At 35.3% G+C, this 19,815-nt stretch overlaps 5 protein-coding genes across 7 annotated transcripts; all 5 read right to left on the bottom strand.

Annotated features, from left to right (window-relative positions):
• Nucleotides 1-123: 123 nt before the first annotated feature.
• LOC104791863 (uncharacterized) lies at nucleotides 124-1,939 on the bottom strand. The gene is made up of 2 exons (XM_010517857.3): nucleotides 1,392-1,939; nucleotides 124-1,284 (listed from the first exon to the last, which is right to left on the bottom strand). The coding sequence occupies exons 1-2, from the start codon at nucleotides 1,695-1,697 to the stop codon at nucleotides 274-276; spliced, it is 1,317 nt and encodes a 438-aa protein (XP_010516159.1). The 5' UTR covers nucleotides 1,698-1,939; the 3' UTR covers nucleotides 124-273.
• A 4,236-nt stretch (nucleotides 1,940-6,175) lies between these two features.
• Nucleotides 6,176-8,385, bottom strand: LOC104791862 (UDP-glycosyltransferase 76F1-like). 3 transcript variants are annotated; one of them, XM_087453495.1, is made up of 2 exons: nucleotides 7,603-8,385; nucleotides 6,176-7,253 (listed from the first exon to the last, which is right to left on the bottom strand). In XM_087453495.1, the coding sequence occupies exons 1-2, from the start codon at nucleotides 8,090-8,092 to the stop codon at nucleotides 6,268-6,270; spliced, it is 1,476 nt and encodes a 491-aa protein (XP_087309621.1). In that variant the 5' UTR covers nucleotides 8,093-8,385; the 3' UTR covers nucleotides 6,176-6,267. The 3 variants fall into 3 exon arrangements, with proteins under 3 accessions (XP_087309621.1, XP_010516158.2, XP_087309622.1); XM_010517856.3 differs by having other exon boundaries at nucleotides 6,176-7,169; XM_087453496.1 differs by having other exon boundaries at nucleotides 6,176-7,162; nucleotides 7,603-8,198.
• Nucleotides 8,386-8,967: 582 nt separating this feature from the next.
• LOC104791861 (UDP-glycosyltransferase 76F1-like) lies at nucleotides 8,968-11,481 on the bottom strand. The gene is made up of 2 exons (XM_010517854.3): nucleotides 10,594-11,481; nucleotides 8,968-9,974 (listed from the first exon to the last, which is right to left on the bottom strand). The coding sequence occupies exons 1-2, from the start codon at nucleotides 11,087-11,089 to the stop codon at nucleotides 9,088-9,090; spliced, it is 1,383 nt and encodes a 460-aa protein (XP_010516156.1). The 5' UTR covers nucleotides 11,090-11,481; the 3' UTR covers nucleotides 8,968-9,087.
• A 605-nt stretch (nucleotides 11,482-12,086) lies between these two features.
• On the bottom strand, nucleotides 12,087-14,384 carry LOC104791860 (UDP-glycosyltransferase 76F1). Its single transcript, XM_010517853.3, has 2 exons — nucleotides 13,521-14,384; nucleotides 12,087-13,111 (listed from the first exon to the last, which is right to left on the bottom strand). The coding sequence occupies exons 1-2, from the start codon at nucleotides 13,984-13,986 to the stop codon at nucleotides 12,210-12,212; spliced, it is 1,368 nt and encodes a 455-aa protein (XP_010516155.2). The 5' UTR covers nucleotides 13,987-14,384; the 3' UTR covers nucleotides 12,087-12,209.
• Nucleotides 14,385-17,572: 3,188 nt separating this feature from the next.
• On the bottom strand, nucleotides 17,573-19,622 carry LOC104791859 (uncharacterized). Its single transcript, XM_010517852.3, has 4 exons — nucleotides 19,074-19,622; nucleotides 18,540-18,963; nucleotides 18,200-18,436; nucleotides 17,573-18,113 (listed from the first exon to the last, which is right to left on the bottom strand). Exons 1-4 carry the CDS (start codon nucleotides 19,368-19,370, stop codon nucleotides 18,055-18,057), a joined length of 1,017 nt encoding a protein of 338 aa, XP_010516154.2. The 5' UTR covers nucleotides 19,371-19,622; the 3' UTR covers nucleotides 17,573-18,054.
• Nucleotides 19,623-19,815: the final 193 nt, after the last annotated feature.

The raw sequence follows: 19,815 nt of genomic DNA, 5'->3' as shown, positions 1-19,815 counted from the left end.
CTTTGGTTTGCGGTTCTAGGGCTGTTGTTACTCTGTTTTTTTGCTGTTACTCTGTTTTTACCAACAGAGCACAAGAAGAGGCTGGATAAGAGGACAAATGTAGAACAACATAAACAAGAGAGAAGACGGAAAAAGGCTTGCTTGTTATATTCTTTATAATGTTATTTACAAGCACTTTTCTCCATATCTTTCAAATATTTACAAAACAAAAACAAAAAATGAAGATCAATTTACAATTAAAAAAAAAATATGTCTTGAAACGTCTTCATCTTTTTATCCCTCAAATTCACCAAAATCTTCAATAGCTGTGACTTTAGAGGACTTGAGTTTCCACGAAGCTGTACTAACCTTCAATGGAAGCATCATAGGACTACTATAATCTCCGAAACTAAACCCACTTTCTTCTTCTTCCTTGGTATGCAAGTCACCTGGAGGCAAGAAAAAATCTGAAGACAAACCCTTCACATTAAAACCAACTTCTTCAATCTCCCAACTCTCTTCCATCGTTGTCTTTGAATGGCTCTCTAAGCTCTCGTCAAGTCTCAACAATGAGACACGTGTTCTTCCTCTGTGAGCGATCTGAATCCCGTCAACGCTCTTATAGTCTTGGATCAATGTCTCAGACGTTGTTTCCCAGAAGACCACATCTTCTTCTTCCGGTCCTGTCTTGATCCGTACCAGATAAGTATCCTCTAGTTGGACCAAAAGTCCTGTTCTTTGGCTAAAACATCCCCATACGGTATGCTTCACCGTCTCCATACCGCTCTTGCTTCTAGATTTAAGTCCTGAAGGCTGTGTTTCGAGCTTGAGGACGAAGCATTCTTCGTCGTTAACCGCCTTCTCACCTACGCAAACTGATCCAGCGAACAAATTTGCTGTGGTTTTAGGATCAAGACCTTGGAGAAACCTTCTGAGAGGTCCAGAAGGTTCATTAGAGGCATGAGAATGTGCGAGCCAAGGGCTTTGTCTCCAAGCCACGTTACCATCACAACCGGCACTAACTTTACAACCCGAAACCACAAGCTCTAAACTCCATTGACTCATGCCTTTCTTCCATAAAACGAAACCTCCCATCTCTCCTCCTCCGTTTCCGTTGTTGTTAACGTTTCTTATCCTCACCATCTTCTTCTTCCTCTTCCCGATTAGGGTTTTCGCTGCACAAAACTCAGTCACTCCCATCTTCACTTTTCCCATCGCGTATATGCTCTCCACCGCGGCTAATGACATCTCTCCTCCAGCCGCTGCTGTGTATTGCTTTACTATGTACTTCGCCATGGCTGATTCCTATAAATCCCCAAAAACAGAGCAAACGCAATATCAGAAACTTGTCCATCAAGTACATCTATTGATTTCTTATCGCCAAATCGATTTAAACGAGTATATGTACTTACAATAGATTGGTTTTTGATGAGTTTGGAGATGGGATGATCAATCTCGTCGTGATCGGAAGAAACAGGGAGAGGGATCGACGGAGCTCCGACGATTCCAAGAAGCATCTGAATCTGAGCGTCAAGGCCGCCAAAAAGTGTGGCGAGGCTACTACTGTTATCTGGCGGTGACCGGAGCAAACTAGACTTGACGCTACGCCAAGCGCCGCTCTTATTGTTCTCGGAACAGAACAACTCCTCCGGCATCGGAACTTCCAAAACCGTCTCTAGACCGTCTTCTCTATCGAAATTAGGGCAAAGCGTCCTCATTTTACCACTCTTCTCGTAAACTTTGAATTAATCGATCAAAGATGTGATTACCGGAAAAAAGATAAGTTATCGAAACTTTTTCTTTCTTTGCTTACAACAATATTTTTGGGAGATGAAAAGGGTTCAATATATATATTATGAGAGATTGAATGACATAAGCTTATGGGTTGGCGATTTATATATATGAAAATATATTAGAGAAAGAGAGAGAGAGAGAGAGAGAGAGAGTAAACGAGATGACCAACCGACCGAAGCCGATTTGATACTATTTGTGTATTGTCGTGTTCGCACGCTTCATGTCTCCCCTTTGATCTATCGAATAACTATTGAATACTAGTATAATGTATTAAATAAAGTATATAAATAATGTATAATTTCCTCTAAAGTAAGAGAAATACATGTTATCTTTTGTCGTGAAAGAAGAAATACATTTGAGCTTTGTCCTTTCAGCTTAACAATGTATTCTTAAATAAATAATAAACGTAAAAAAATACTAATAGGCTTTTAATTGGTAAAAGAGAGCTTTGTCTCCATTGGTGCAGTTGATTTGAATAGTCGTATTCAATATACGGCGCCGCTCTGGACGCAGATTGAATCGTATAAACTAAAAAGTAAGGTATTTAAAAAAAAAATAAAGAATCAATGGTTGTTTTCCTTCTTTTTTTTTCAGATGGGAAAATTGAATCAACAATGCTTCTCTTATGTTTTCTCAATGTTAAGAAGAAAAAGAAGAAAAAAAAAAAAAAAAAAAAACGATATTGTTTTAGTTGGTGCGGTTATATTAATCCACAAAAAAGTCAATGGTGAAATATTTATTCACTTTTGAGTTGCTTTAGCTTAAACCGGCTCATAATATATTTCTTTTACTTTTATATAATCTTAATTTGACAAGATCATGCGTCTCTTTGTTTCCGTTTCATCTTTTGACTTCTAAGTGCAATGTTTTTCTAATTTAATGTTGCATAAGGTTCAATGAATATCGGTTTAATTTAAATTATAATTAGTCTTGCAAATGACATAAGCAAAAAAATTAGTATAAAATAAGAAAGCTACGTTTTAACGATGGATAACTTTACAATTAGCATACTGCATGTTTACAGGTAAACTAGTCTTGATTTAGTATTTCATTCAAGAACGAAGAAGTTACGAAAACATTCACTTCTGTTTTACGTTTACATTTTAAGATTTTTCTATTAAACGGTTATATTAAACATTTATAAACATAATATTTGAGCATGTAAAAGAAAACTAACGTCTTTATATTGTTAAAGTCTTGCTTTAAGTTACTCCCTATGAGATAGCGATAACGTGACACGAAGTATATAAACTTGCAAATTGTATTCCCTAAGAGATGTGATAATTTAATTGAGATACACGGGGGGCGTGACTTTCTAAGTCGTCAAAGATATATATATATATATATATTTATATATATTTATATATATTTATAATTTAGTAGTATCATTTAGTATTTGTGAATCAAATCAACCAAAGAAAAAAAGGTATTTGTTTTTAACAAAAAAAAAAAACGTATTTGTAAAAAAAACGACGAGAAGTGGATAACGAAGAGACGACACTTTGTTTGGGAAATGAATTGTCGGCCGAACGTGGCTGACGCCGTAGCATCAGACCGACTACTAATATATTTCCCTTAAATTTTGATTTGCTTGCCGTTACGGTTACAAATTAAGAAATCAAATATTTTTCTATACATGAATGCATGTGTGTGTGTGTGTGTATGAGTTAGTTGCCTTCATCATTCATCAAGTGAGTTCAATCTAAATATTACGATCTTAACAATATTATTTGTGATTTCTCCACAAGAGCAATGTTTCTCGCATTATTAAAATTTATATGATTATGATTGTTGAATAAATAATATTCAATCATGACATGCACGCTGTTGGGAATCTTTTTTTGCCGATATGAAATTTGTCTGCATAACTCATGAGTAGAAGAATAAATTAAAGATCTGTTCATGATATCAGAACAAATATGGAAATTACGAAACCAAATCTAGACCTGATATTATAAAGATTCTTACAGGTAAGGTTGTTACTATAGTTCAATGTCTAAAAAAACCATATGTGACTGCATTATAAAAGCATATGTTCAAATGGTTATTGTTTGGGAAGACTTTTGGTCAATGGCTCCATGAAGGTGGTTTATATTCTGCAAAAGAATAATGCGTCTCGTAGCACTAATTAGCTGATTAGGAGAAATAAGAGAAGAGAGGAGAACAGAAAATATTAAAACTTTTTAATGAACATGTTTTATCCTTTAATTTCTACTAAAAATGTAAAATTATACCACTAGCTATGAAAAAAGAAAGTAGTTAGTCTTCGTCATGTCGGTTAACGTACTAAACTATAATTCTAATATAAACTTGTATTCTCATTTACTAATTCTAGTTTAAACTTATATTCTCAATTACAAAGATTTAGTTTCCCAGTTAAACTACCAATTTAAGTAAGGAATGGAGATTTATTAGTAATCACATCAACCAGTAGAGCTTTGAGTATGCTTTGTTGTACTTTCTCCCCAACACTGTGGTATATATTCGTTTTCAAAACATTTGACTATCTTATAAATACCTTGCACAATCAATAAACATACCACAAATTTTACACATATCGCAAGACACATACACAAATAGTTAGCCTCTGAGCTTGGAGATCATGATATTATAGTTTTTATAGAAAAGAACAGAGATTAAGTATCAAAACATGATCATACTTTAGTTAAATATTTGTATATACCTTTGCAGTCTCTTAGAGTACTAGTTCATACTAAGGTTCTTATTCGCAATGCTTGTCTAGACAACAATAAAAAATTAGTTGAATTGAAAAAATAATTTCCCAACGATGTATTTGATATAGTGAATGACCTTTTTAAAAAATTAATTAGTTGACAGTTTTCAACAAGATTATATGATGAACATCATAACCACACACATTGGTTATCAATAGCTTCGAGTATGTTTTTATTTCTTATTTCTCAACCAAACACATTGAAATGAGGGGTTTGGATAAAAAGATAACCAAGAAAGCTTATGAATATCACTAGTAGTTAGGTAATGTGTGATAGGAAAATATCTAAGTTTAGGAACTACTAATCTACAGTAAAAAAGGTTGATGTGGTAATCAGTCACCTTATGTAGTCTTTAAACTAAATTAGGTTTAATACGAAGTTACGAACTAAATAAGATTTGATTTATAACCGAAACATTCTAGAAAATATTTCCTTTTGCCGAGTAAAAAATGCTTAGGTCCACAGACCCGAAAGAAAAAGAAGGAATTACACTGTCTTATCGTGGGGTTTATATCATTAAAAACGTATGATTACACTTTTTCGGTTAAAGAAATTGTATGATTAACATGTTCAACAACCAAATAAAAGCTAGGCTAATTTGCTACTACTATTATCATGAAAGTATATACATAAAATTTGCTACTACCACAGTTAAAATTCGAGATCAATGTGAATCACTATTAAAGTTGAGCACTCAAATTTTGAAAGTTCAGATAAGAGAAATAATAACTGATTAAAGGAATAAAAAACCAAAAGTTCCGACCATTGTTTCGCTGATTGCGGATGGTTTGATGGAGCTGAGACGAGCGCAGGAACTGATGTGTTCCCCTAGAACATTATCGCCCATAAGGCCATAACAAACAAAGGTTGCTTTCTTTCGCACGTGGCTTTTGTCTTTCTCTCACATGTTTTGTCCGGCGCCGAATCGGCCTTCATATAATAAACCTGAAGTATCTAATATTTTTGTTCAATCAGCTATACATAAAGAAAATTATACTGTTTTGTTCAACAAAAAACAAAACAAATTATACTGTAATAAAACAATAACAAACTCAATTTAGTAATGAAAACTAGATATTACATCAACAACATATATTATCTTAAGTTTCCATTATGGAGTAAAATACTCCAGTTATAAGTTTCAATTTTTTTTAGAACTATATATATGCATTTTTCCTTAATTAAAACTGCAGTTCAGTTTAAAATTAGTTTATTTTCTCGGTATAAACAGACTTCGCGTTGTCTTTAAATTTCACTTATGTTACGATAATAACACTGATACACATGGACATAGCCACATAGGTAGGTATACGAGAACGACAACGACAGTTACCATTATTACGCTTAGTCTCTTACGATGTATTGTATTATGTATATATGAATCTATTAATGTACACGAAATATGACAAACATGAAGACCTATCTTTATTTTTCTTAGAGATCTCTTTCAATTTCATAGTTACGGTTTTCGGCTGAAGGATCGGTATTCAGTTTAGAAAAAAATATATATAAACCGGATAAATTTCATTTTAACATTCACATCGACTTTGGTTTTCGGTTTATCTTGAGTTCTTGACTATGTTTCCCTTCCCTAGATGTAATGGTCCATTATCCATATTTTCTTTCATAACTCATAAGTATGAAGAGTAATATAGAACCCTAACAAGTAACAACCAACAATATACTCTTTATCAGAATTATAAAACACAACATCCAAGGTTTGAAGAGTGTTTAAAAACGTTGCTCTTACGTAGCTTTTCTAACTTGCCAAAGCATTAGAATCAAAAGACATAACATAATTCACAAGTTTGTCTAAGTACTTGGAAGAAGACCCATCTTTACGTAAGCAAACATTTGCTCTCTCTTTCAACTCCGAACACATCTCTCTAATTCCATCTCCTTCCTTTGATATTATACTTCGCAACACCCTCTCAATCTCCTTCTTATCCATCTTCGTTCTCTCTAACTCAATCCCGATTCGCCATACATCAACAATATACCTTGCGTTCACAAACTGGTCTGTGAAACACGGTGTACATATCATTGGCACACCTTCACATATGCTCTCTAATGTAGAGTTCCATCCACAATGCGTCCAAAACGCTCCAACTGCAGAATGCGCCAATACCTCTAATTGATTCACCCATTTCACAAATTTTCCCTTCTGGCCAATGTTTTCCACAAACCCACTAGGTAATGCCTCCAGCCACTCGGTTCCTCGGACAAATCCAGGTCTAACCACCCACAAGAATGGCCTTTCGCTGTTTCTTAGACCCCAAGCAATCTTGAGAAGCTCCTTCTCCTCTATATCTGCAAGGCTTCCAAAACTCACATAGATCACAGACTCTGGCTCTTGCTTATTGAGCCAATTGGTTGTTACATGGTCTTCTATGTTCTTCGTCGTCGGTAGAACATTGTCGTTATGTTTGTGAAACGGTCCAATCGGGAATATGGGAACTTGAGACTTGCTGCTAATATCCATGAGTGAGAGTCTTTCAAGATCTTCGAATGTGTTCCATATGACTCCTGAAGAAGAATTGGCTCCTTTCACCATGTCGGTAGCTATCAGATAGAATTCCTCCGGCTCATTCGTTTCCATTACCGGAAGATCCTTCACTTTCAAAGGTGGAACCTCTGTCACTAGCTCATGTAATCTAGAAGCTAGTAAACAAAATATTGTGTCACACTTAATCAAAAAAAAAATTGTATCATAAATCAATGCTCCAATAAATGTTTCCGCATCACCTGTTAAAATTGTTCGTTAATAGAATAACACGTTCTCATTAAGATATATATGAATATATAATTATTAAACTGTATAAAACTTAAAAGTTAACAGGAATATGTAACTAAAAAGATATATCAACTTGTAGAGTTAAATAATATGTAAAAGAAGAAAAAATATCAATGGCTTATGTAAGCAGAAATGTTTTATCTTTAATCTGAGCAAGTTGGATTTATTTCTCTTAATTAATATAAAGGAGTTGAATATACATAAAAAAAAAAAAAATCTTAAAACAAAATAAAGTCGAAATTTGAAAATAATTTTGTATATTTAGAAAAAAAAATGTAAAGAAAAAAAAGTTTGTACTACCTTGAATATGAAGATAATTCTTATCTCTAAGAAGAGGTAGAGCAGCAAAGGCACAAAACGACGCCACTCCTTGTGTGATCAACACCATCCTACGAATTCCTAACTCTTCCGCTGCAACCTCCGTGTTCCTCACCCAAACAGCGTCGTAGACCAAACAACACACTGTCTTTTCCCTGCCTACTTCCGCCGCCAGAGACTGGCGAAAAGGCTCCGCGTAAGTTTGTCTTAGCAGACGAATGAAGGCGACGAGGTCCATACTGGAAACATCTGGTTGAGTCATAGGGTCCTCTCCTCCTGCGTTGTTGTGAGGGATGGTTCGAAAAGTGAAGAGTGGGTAGTGAGAAGGATCGGGGAAGTTGAAGGAAGTGTGGAGGATCGTGACGGAGAAGCCACGATGGTGGAATATTCTGGCGAGTTGGATCATTGGGTTGAAGTGTCCTACAAACGGTAAAGGGAACATTATTATTTTCCTACCTTTTCCTTCTTCCATTTTTTCTTCGATCGTAACCTTTTTCTTATTTTTTTTTGTAATTAGAGATTTGAGGGTTTATTTGATTTGTTGTAGGTTTTGAGTGGTTTTAAACTATACGCAAACTAGTCGAGGCCTGGTAGCATGGTTATAGTAATGGATTGACCTATGGGATGACACATTTGACCCACCAATTATTTTCAAAAGTTAAAAATAAAATAAAAGAAATGTTATTTGTGTCTCTTATTAGATTCATCATCATAGTACGTATATTATCAACCTTTTATTGGATCGAGTTGGATATTTATCGATTTAGAAGAGTTAACTGTAACTATAAAATTAAACAAAATTTTGCATATCAAGACCTTTTTGGTCATTCTAGGTCGTACTTTCTCCCTAACACTATGGCAGTCGGTTTCAAGTTAACTTGGTGATTATTTCCATTTTAATTTGTTCCTAATGTTGTTTGGGTTAAATGTCGATTATGCTTTGCAAATCATTATTAATTTTTAAACGACCGAAATATGAAACGCTTCTCTATGATTTATAATTGAATATATACAGCATGATTTTTTTTTTTTTTTTTTTGCGAATAAAAATATATAGCTAAAGGGATTAATATAACTATGAACAACATACAAACCAACATAGTATCTTTAAAAAAGAACGTATAACATACAACCTACGTGTCTTCTATGCAATCGCCGCCTTGTAGTATGACCATACAGTAGCTGTAATAGATTGGTTGATTATGCAATTATTGACTCACCAATTAACATCATATAACTATCAACCTGTTATTAGGGTCAAAATTTTCATTGAATCGATCAACCTAATAGTGTATGATTTATTGACTGGGCTGGAATATTGACCCATTTAGACACGTACAACTGTTATGATTGTAAACCCAAACAGCCAACATTATTATTATAAGAAATAGAACATCATCCAAAAGGTTTGAAGAGTGCTTAGTATACATTGGCCTTTTGTAGTTTTTCTAACTTGCAAAAGCATATTTAAGAATCAAAAGACAGGACATGACTCACAAGTTTGTCTAGATACTTGGAAGAAGACCCTTCTTTGCTTAAGCAAAAATTAGCTCTCTCTTTCAACTTCAAACACCTCTCTCTCAATCCATCTCCCTTCTCCATCATGACACTTGTTATTACCTTCTCAATCTCCTTCCTTTCCATCTTACTTCTCTCTAACACCATCCCTACTCGCCATACATCAGCGATGTACCTGGCGTTCAGATGCTGATCCGAGAAACACGGCGTACAAATCATTGGAACACCTTCACATATGCTCTCTAGTGTTGAGTTCCATCCACAATGCGTCCAAAACGCTCCAACCGCAGGATGCGCCAATACCTCTAGTTGATTCACCCATTTCACAATTTTTCCCGTTTGACCAATATTGTCCAAAAACCCATAAGGCAATGACTCAAGCCACTCGGTCCCTCGGACCATACATTGCCTAACCACCCACAAAAATGGTCGTTTGCTATTTTTAAGACCCAACGCAATCTCGAGAAACTCTTTCTCATCTATAGCTGCAAGGCTTCCAAAACTTGCATAGACCACAGACTGCGGTTCTTGCTTGTTGAGCCAATCAGTTACTTCGTCGTCGTCCTTGTTCTTTATTTTTGGTGGAAGATCGTCACTATGTTTGTGAAACGGTCCGATTGGGAAGAAAGGAACTTGTAACTTGCTGTTACAATCCAAGAGTGAGACTCTTTCAAGATCTTCAAATGTGTTCCATATGACTCCTGATGATGACTTGGCTCCTTCCAGCATGTCGTTAAGTATTCGGTATAGGTCCTCCGGTTCTTTCGTTACTGTTACCGGGAGATCTTTCACTTTCAAAGGTGGAAGCTCTGTTACTGGCTCATCTAATCTAGAATCTGGAGAAAAGAATAGTGGTGGGCTAAAATCTTTAATTGATATTGCAAAAAAAAAAATATTAATAATTTTCTCTATGCCTAAACTAAAAGAGAAACTAATCCTTCCAGACCAAAATTTTGGATTACATAATCCAATAACATGAATCCCAAATTACCAATCATTTATTTACACCTAGTTATTTTATTAAGAAGTGGCAAGCGGTGTAATAAAAAAAGGAAGGCAAACCTCAGTTGACTTGATGATTTACCGTTTAGTAAAATAGCTAACAATATGGTCCATACACTTTTAAAACAAAAAATGGTCCATACACTTACTAGCTAAAACAAAAAATGGTCCATACTCAATCTTGTTTTATATCTAGTCATTTTGTATGTGTACGTAGTTTACAATCAATTCGAACCAGCTATGCCGATTGTGTTTATAGACTCGAAGATAACAGTTTACTAAAATCCGATATGTGTGTTTGGGAAAATGATAGACGAAAAAAAGGGAACCAATTTATAAATAATTAAAATATGAAAAATATTGAAAGATAAGTGTATACCTGTAAGTTGATTCAAGGGGAAAATCTTACAGTAATTAAGAAAAAAAAAAAAAGGTAGTATGTAGTATATTAACCTTGTATAGGGAGATAACCCTTATCCATAAGGAGTGGGAAAGCTGTATAAACACAAAACGATACCGCAGCACCTGTCCTCAACACCAGTCTACGAACTCCTATCTCTTGCGCTACAACCTCCGTGCTCCTCCCCCATAGAGCGTCGGAGACCAAACAACACACCGTCTCTCTTCCTCCGCATACTTCCGCTGCAAGGGACTGACGAAACGGCTCGGCGTAGCATTGTTTAAGGAGACCAATGAGGACGACGAGGTCCTTACCCGAAGAGGTTTCTGATTGAGAGAGAGGGTCTTCTTCTCCTTCGTTTTTGTAAGTGATGGTTCGAAAAGTGAAGTGTGGGTATCGAGAAAGATCAGGTAAGTTGAAAGAAGTGTGGATGATTGTGATGGAGAAGCCACGGTGGTGGAATATTCCAGCAAGCTCGATCATCGGGTTGAAGTGGCCCGTAAATGGTAGAGGGAACATGATTATTCTCCTCCCTTTCCTCTCTTCCATTTTTTTTTTTTTTTTGCTTCTTATCTTTAGAAAACAAAATATAGATTTTGGGAGATTTCAAGGATATATATTGGATTTGTTGTTGAACACTTTTGCCAAAACAGAGGCTCTCTCAAGTCACTGTCTATCAACGAGAGTCGTACTAAACTCTCATATTTGTCTTCTCACATGCAGCTAGCTAGGACAGTTGTTAAACTTCAGGACACATTGAGAAAGCATGCCCATATCTTTCACATGGATCCTCACCAATTTTATTTTAAAAAGTAATAATAAAAAAAAGAGAAGTTGAGAACCATAAAAGCATTCCCATCAGTGATACTGAGTGAGTGTCTCCTCATTTAAAAATTAAAAAAAAATAAGAAAAATAGGTGAGAATGTGTGATAGTGTCTCTGCACAAATACATGAAGATACTCTATCTTTTATTTGGCAGATGTTTTCTTTTTAGTGGTTGACATTTTTAAAGAAATCAATTATATTAAAATATGAATATTATTAAACTTTGACTCCCATCTAAAGACATTACCGATGGAAATGCTCCAAGAAACGGTTATTGACACATGGCACACTATAACATGTTAGATTATTTTTATTTTATTATTTAAACAATAATGAAACTATATGAAATATAAGTATAAAAATCTATTTTGAAATACCCCTCTGAGTGTCAAAAATATAAGCTGTGATGTGCTCATGTAACTAGTTGTCGACTGATAGTATGAGTATGGTTGTAATAGATATGACGGATTACATGTTTGATACCCCATAATGGTGTAATACTGTAATTGATAAGCCAGTCGCCCCATTTTATTTTTTACATAATCATCAACATAATTGTTATTTAATTTTTAAAATTCATCATCATAATATGATGACCTTTTAATTTCAAAATTCATGAGATCCACCCGTCAATATAAATGTTAGAGTCAAAATATTCAAACCAACATAATATAATCCATTGATCGAGTCGAATACTGACCCATTTACACATCTACAAACTGTTAAATGTAATCATAAAATTAACTGAATTTAAATCATAATAACTCACGAACATTATAATTTTAAGAAACAAATATGCGAAGGTGAATAGTGCTTAGAATACATTGCTCCCTCGTACTTGTTCTAACTTGCAAAAGCATAAGAACCAAAAGACATAACATGACTCACAAGTTTGTCTAGATACTTGGAAGAAGACCCCTCTTCGCTTAAGCAAACGTTAGCTTTCTCTTTCAACTCCAAACACCTCTCTTTCATTCCATCTCCATTCTCCATCATTACACTTCTTATCACCTTCTCAATCTCCTTCCTTTCCATCATACTTCTCTCTAACACCAGTCCGACTCGCCATACATCAACAATGTATCTAGCGTTCACATGCTGGTCCGAGAAACACGGCGTACATATCATTGGAACACCTTCAGATATGCTCTCAAGTGTCGAGTTCCATCCAGAGTGCGTCCAAAACGCTCCAACCGAAGGATGCGCCAATACTTCTAACTGATTCGCCCATTTCACAATTTTTCCCTTATCTCCAAAGTTTTCGATAAACCCACAAGACAATGATTCGAGCCACTCGCTCCCTCGGACAGATCCCGGCCTAACTACCCACAAAAAGGGTCGTTCGCTGTTTCTTAGACCCCAAGCAATCTCAAGAAACTCCTTTTCTTCTATAGCTGCGAGGCTTCCAAAAATCGCATATACCACAGACTGTGGGTCTTTCTTGTTGAGCCATTCGGTTGTTTTACAGTCTTCCATGTTCTTTGTATTAAATGGAAGGTCGTCCCTATGTTTGTGAAATGGTCCGATAGGGAAAAACGGAACTTGTAACTTGCTGTGACAATCCATAAGTGAGAATCTTTCAAGATCTTCAAATGTGTTCCATATGACTCCTGAAGATAATTTGGCTCCTTCCACCATGTCGTTAACTACCCGGTAAAGGTCCTCCGGCTCTTTCGTTTCTATTATCGGAAGATCCTTCACTTTCAAAGGTGGAAGCTCTGTCACTGGCTCATCTAATCTAGAATCTGGAGAAATTAATCTTTAGTAAATCTTTTGTTTTCTCTAACAAACTCTTATGATTTTTTTTGCTTTAGTGGGAATCCTTAACTGATACCAAACTGTAGAATCCAATAATATGTAACCCCATCATCGATTAACGTACTTAACTATTTTATAAACAAGTGACAAGTAGTGTGGTAAAAAAAAAAACATTATCAGCCTCAAATCAATTTTAACGATTTATCATCAAATGTCCACAGTTAATTTGTTTTATTTGTATCAAAATATTCCCAAATTAAACATTTTTCTAGAAAATACCGTATTTTCCAATCAGTAAATTAACATATTCTGAAATATGTGAAAAACATAACATAACTGGAATAATATTGAAATGTAAGTGTATTTGTATTAAAAAAAGATAGGTGTATATTAAACCTTGTATAGGGAGGTAACCCTTATCTCGAAGGAGAGGGAAAGCGGCAAAAGCACAAAACGACGCCGCACCACCAGTTCTCAACACCACTCTACGAACTCCTATCTCTCCCGCTACATCGGCCGTGTTCCTCCCCCATATAGCGTCGGAAACCAAACAACACACCGTATCTCCTCCTCCTCTTACCTCCGCCGCCAGAGACTGACGAAACGGCTCGGCGTAACTTTGTTTCAATTGACGAATGAGGGCGATGAGGTCCATACTCGAAGTTTCTGACTGAGAGAGAGGGTCCTCTTCTTCTCCTTCTTTGTTGTGAGGGACGTTTCGAAAAGTGAAGTGTGGGTGGCGAGAAGGATCGGGGAAGTTGTAGGAAGTGTGGAGGATCGTTACGGAGAAGCCACGGTGGTGGAATATTTCAGCAAGCTCAATCATCGGGTTAAAGTGTCCCGGAAACGGTAGAGGGAACATGATTATTCTCCTCCCTTTTCTCTCTTCTATTATTGGTGTTTGTGGGGTTTCCAAAGTTGCTGAGAAGAAACAAAGAGTTATTTTAGAGGAATAGAAATTGGAGAAGATGACGATTACATAAGGCACGTCTTATTATATATTAATGACACTCATAATCCTATTACAAGTCGACAGCTGTCCTAGCTGTATATGAGAAGACAACAAAATCTGTTTCTCAATGAAACGATGCTAGCTGACTGACAGTGCATATGGCTTGACACCACATTTTAAGTTTCTTGGTCTTGTCTTACAATTTTCAATTCACTATTGGAGATTAATTATTGAGAAATTCCTTTAAATACCACTAAAAATGTTTTTTTCCAAAAATAACACATTTTAGTTTTTTTTTCAAAAATACCACATAAGTTTTTTTTTTCCAAAATTTCCACAAACACAAAAAATTGATTTTTAAGGATGTTGAATTTTTTTTAGGTTTGGGTTGACACATTTAGTTTTAGGGTATAATTTTCGGGGTAGAATTTAATATTTAAAATTTAGGAATTAATTTTTAATATTAGAACTTTAATTCAATTATGTGGTATTTTTGGAAAATTTTACATTTTAGTGGTATTTTGGAAAAAAAACTAAATTGTGATATTTTTGGAATAAAACCTATTTTAATAGTATTTACCACAATTGCCTTTAATTATTATACAAAACAAATGTTAAATAAAGTTTCCTAACGCTCCTTTCTGATTTAGATTAATGCAAGTGAAAATGAAAATTTCCCTTCCTTTCTGATTAGATTAATGCTAGCTAGTGACTGTCCTTTTGAATAAGAAACACACTTCACCAGTCCTTAGGCACGACCGCTAATATTAATGTCACGTTTTCCTAAACAACATCACATGGCGGTATATATATATATTAGTATATATTAGAAATGTAACTATCTCAAAAACGGAATTAAACATACTGTAACTAGACAAAGTAATGCTATTGAAAGCCAAAGAATGGTAGCGGAGTCACCATCATGATATATATATATTTTAAAATGCATGTTAATATGTTATTGACGATTAAGAACAAAATTTGTAAACTAATCCAACAATGTCATGTCATCTATAGCAAAATAAATGTGTGATGTGTTTTTTTGCTTCTTTTCCAAAAAAATACCCGAAAGCATAAGGAGCAAAAAAGAAGCAAAATGGTGTTACAAGTTACAACTTCCTCAACCAAAGATGTTGTTGATGCTTCAGTGGCAGTTGATATAGATATCCCTTCACAATAGTAACATAGTAGTTTGAAGATGCCATATTTAATGTTCATGATATGGAATCGAATCATAATATACATCCTTTGGTTGCTAAAGGGGACCCAAAAGAAAGTACGCAAAATGAAGGAAAAAATCAAAATATATTTGATTGCGTAAAAACGGTAATGATCAAATAGCGAAAAATGATTGAGGCTTTTGCTACACGCACACCGTCATCGTCTTAGATACGTTACGGTATTAAAAATTTGTTGTGGGCGAGAACCTTAATTGCAGCTTTAACCTTGAGAAAGAAAAAGCACCCAACTAGTATTATATCCTCAACTACAGCGTATTAAAAATTTGTTGTGGGCGAGAACCTTAATTGCAATTATAACCTTGAGAAAGAAGAAGCTCCCAACTAGTATTATATCCTAACTATAGGTCCATACATATGTACATGCTTCTTATAAACATTAATAATTTGAAACATCATTCGCATGACGTTAAACTGGAAAGAAACCTCTTTATAAACAAAATGTCATAAGAACATCAACATTTCAAGAAAGACTCTTTGTTACTTTGTTAGTATTGTTAGTATGATATTAAAAGTTGACTCAGTCAAACTCGAAAGGTCTGAGAATTTACATCTCCCAATCCAAACATCTTACTCCTTTGTCTTTCATATTTGTGACTGACCTTACCTTCTTCTCTCACTAATTTTTTGTTTTTGTTTTTTTCTACCGAAAATCCAAAAAGAGCAATCAAGCATCTTGAAAGTTGAAACCAAAAGTTCAGTGACCAAAACGTGACCTACAAAACTTAGATAACATTCCTAATCATACCAGTTATTTTAATAAAATAAACAGTGAAGAAAAAACTAGTTTGTGCTTGTCTCCAAGGTAGACAAGGAGTAGGAGGTAGACCATATAGACTCCAGATCATAACTCCTTCACAAATATCGTCATATGTGCGTGCGTTCTAACACAAATACGCAAAATGGAAAGAAAAAAAATCATTTGATTGCGTAAAAACGGTAATCATCAAATAGCGGAAATTGACTGAGGCTTTTGCTACACGCACACCGTCATCGTCTTAGATACGTTACGGTATTAAAAATTTGTCGTGGGCGAGAACCTTAGTTGCAATTAATAACCTTGAGGAAAAAGAAGCTCCCAACTAGTATTATATCCTCAAAGATATATCCAATCCATATACAGTACATGCTTCTTATAAACATGAATAATTTGAACCATCATTCGTATTCCGATGATAACATGACGTTAAACTGGGAAGAAAACTCTTTACAAAGAAAATTTCATAAGAACATCAACATTTCAGAGTATCAAACTCTTAAGATGCCGACATTTTGATATATGAACTATGGATTGTTTAAGTGTTAACATGGTATAATACTATACTAGTATTATTAGTATTATATTAAAATTTGACTCAGTCAAACTCGAAAGGTGTGAGAATTTACATTTCCCAATCCAAACATCTTAACTCTTTTGTCTTTCATACTTGTGGCTGACCTTACCTTCTTCTCTCACTTATTTTGTTTCTTTTGCTTTCTCAACCGGGAAAATCCAAAAAGAGCAAGCACGCAACTTGAAACCAAAAGTTCAATTACCTTAAACGGGACCTACAAACTTAGATAACATTCCTAATCATACCAAATTTTTTATGAAAAAAAAAGCAGTGAAGAAACACTAATGGTTTGTGCTTGTCTCACTAGGAGGTAGACCACATAGGCTCAGGCTCAAGATCATAACTTCCTTCATATGTGGGTGCGTTCTAACACAAATATTATATTTCAATGTTTTGTTTTCTTTGTCTACTGGGTCACGTCTAAGCATAAGAACATGATTACCGATGTTACTCATATAGTTACTCTTATTAAAAAAATAAGAAAAAGATGAAAGAGCATGATTATATGATTATTAATGTTACTCATGTAGTTACTTTTATTAAAAAAATAAGAAAAAAACGAGAGATAAAAGTAAAAAGAAGAATAATACTCTTTGCTGGAGTATTTTGAGAACGTTGTAAGAAACGTTCTTCGATATGTGGCATTCATTTATTGACACATATTTTTTTAAAAAATGTGTAATAAATTTTTTTTTTATTTTGTTTTCTGAGCAACATTTACACGTTCTCGAGTAAAGATGCTCTAACCTTCTTTTCCTTTTGCCAATTTCCACCTTCCAATGCCAATTTTTTTCTTTGGAATTAGAGTGCAATATTTCATTTGAACATCCTTTTCCATCATGACAATTTCACAAAGAATCATCTTTACTTTTATTTTATCAGACTTTAAGATTGTTAAATGTAAAAAAAAAGAAAGAACACAAATGCCACAAAAATCAAAATATATTATTGATAGGACTTGAGACACAATCTTCTCCATTACAACTATGATTGACTACAACTTTTTGCTTCTTTTAATCAAACAAACTAAGACAAACAAAAAAATACAGATAATATAGCAACCCCATCATAGATTCCAAAATTGTAGAGAACACCCTAAAGTACTTCTCAACACATCCTCCATGTTGTTGCACTAAACCTTATTCTAAGGAAGAGCAGATGAAAAACCCTCCCAAGACCAAAAATTTTTGTTTATTAACTCCTTACTTTAAAACATAAATAAAGCAATGACTAACAAAATCCCAATCCAACTTAAACCCCCCCCCCCCCCCCACATAATTATTCTTTTACTATAACCAGTAACCATCAACCTCAACTATATTATATCCAACCCCACATTAACTACACGAACCATTTCTGTTTTCTCTCTTTCAAAAGTCCTGAATCCTACAGAACCTAATTCAAACTCAGTACTTCCATTCTTTTGGAAGAGATCTTTCTTGCTTCAAACATCCACGACCAGCTACTGCAAAACAAACAAACGAATAGGTTCAAATCACAATGTCTTATTGTTACTATAAAGTTTAAACTGGGGATGGTTTGAGTCAGTACCGTGATTGTTTTTGCCCCGTCCTGTAGTGAGACAAGCTTTGGAATTTGGTTTACACCGACCAGAGACCTCTTCAGTTTTAGGTTTTTGTTGGTTAACAGCTTTTGCCGGAACCTTAACACATCCACCTCCTGTAGAGAGACAAGCTTTCGAATTTGGTTTACACCGACCAGAGACCTCTTCAGTTTTAGGTTTTTGTTGGTTAACAACCTTTGCCGGAACCTTAACACATCCACCTCCTGATAATCCATTTTTCAATTTTTAGCTTCCAAGATTATTAAAATTGAACGAAAGTTTAAAAATTTCAGAAACCCAAAGATGTAAAATTGAGTTCAAAATTACCTGATTTCTTCCGGGGTTCGGAAGGGTTTGCGTATACCCGGGGAAGGAAAACGCCGGTACCAGTAGACGGCGGTTTGACGGCGGTTGGAGCGGTGAAAACGCTTCCAACGGGTGAAGGGGACGCAAGCCAAGCATTTGGGACTATTCCAAGATGATAATACGGCTGCCATGGCCAGTAGTAGTTAATAAACGCCGCGTTTTGAGGAAAGGGGATTTGGGAATTAGGGTTAGGGTTTGGGCGGCTTGAGGGTTTAGCATCAAAATTAGCCTTTTGAATCTTGGCGACTTCTCCAGCGGCAGCAGATAACACTTTCAGAGAGTCTTCTTCACGAAACGGAGATGTCGGCGGTGAAGGGACTTGAGAAAACGGACCATTGGGACTTCCGAGTCCACTCTGTTTTGACTCAATGACTTGGGGTTTCAACTGAAGAAACAGAGCAAAAAAACAAAAAAACAAAAAACTGTGATAGTGTTTCGTTTTACATTAGGAGATAAGATTTGAAGGATAAAAAAGAGTGAAGCTTTTCAATAAACCTGAGCCTTGTCGATGACGAAGGAAGGAGAAGAGAGGCGCTGAGTTGAGAGAGGGAGTCTGCGAGTTAAACCGGCTAAGAAGTCATCTTCGTCGTCGGTTGTTTCGTCTTCCGTCTCCGTTGAGTCCTCTGGAGAAGAGGAAAAGGTTGAGGAGTCGACGAATTCGTAAGGGAACTCGTTCGGGAAGGTGGGTTCACTCAGGGTTGATAAGGCTTTCTCCATTGGTTGTTCGACGACGGCGGGGAGCGGAAAAGAGAGCTCTAAGGACGCGGCGGCGGCTACAGGCGGCGCGACCATAACGACAGTGTTTTTAAAGACAGAGAGAGATAGATAGGTTTTGTTGTGTGTTATATATATTCTTATAAATGTTGCAGAGAGGCTTCTCTTTGTTAAGGTTTCGATTGAGGAGAGACAGCTCAAAAGACATTGTATAGTAATAAATATTTTGCTTTCTGTCTTTTTTATTTTATTTTATTAAAATCCGTAATTTCTGCCCGACAATTAGAAAGCTGAAAGGTTGACTACAACATTGAAAGAAAAAAAACACGCAAATGAGAACGATGGGTTGATTTCCCACTAAATCCATGACTTTTTGGGCTTGTTATTCAATTTGGGCTTCAAGAAAAAAGCCTTTTATGCAAATATATATATGTTGCTGCAGGCTAAGGTATTTTATAAAGTTCAAATACGTTTCAAAGTTGTGGTGGTCTATTATTCAAAACATTTACTGCATTAAGATTTT

The sequence above is a fragment of the Camelina sativa genome, chromosome 6, assembly GCF_030686135.1.
Source record: "Camelina sativa cultivar CO46 ecotype springtype chromosome 6, ASM3068613v1".
In the NCBI taxonomy this organism is placed as follows: domain Eukaryota; kingdom Viridiplantae; phylum Streptophyta; class Magnoliopsida; order Brassicales; family Brassicaceae; genus Camelina; species Camelina sativa.
The sequence above is the reverse complement of the archived record's forward strand: the minus strand, read 5'-3'. Positions and strand labels throughout refer to the sequence as shown.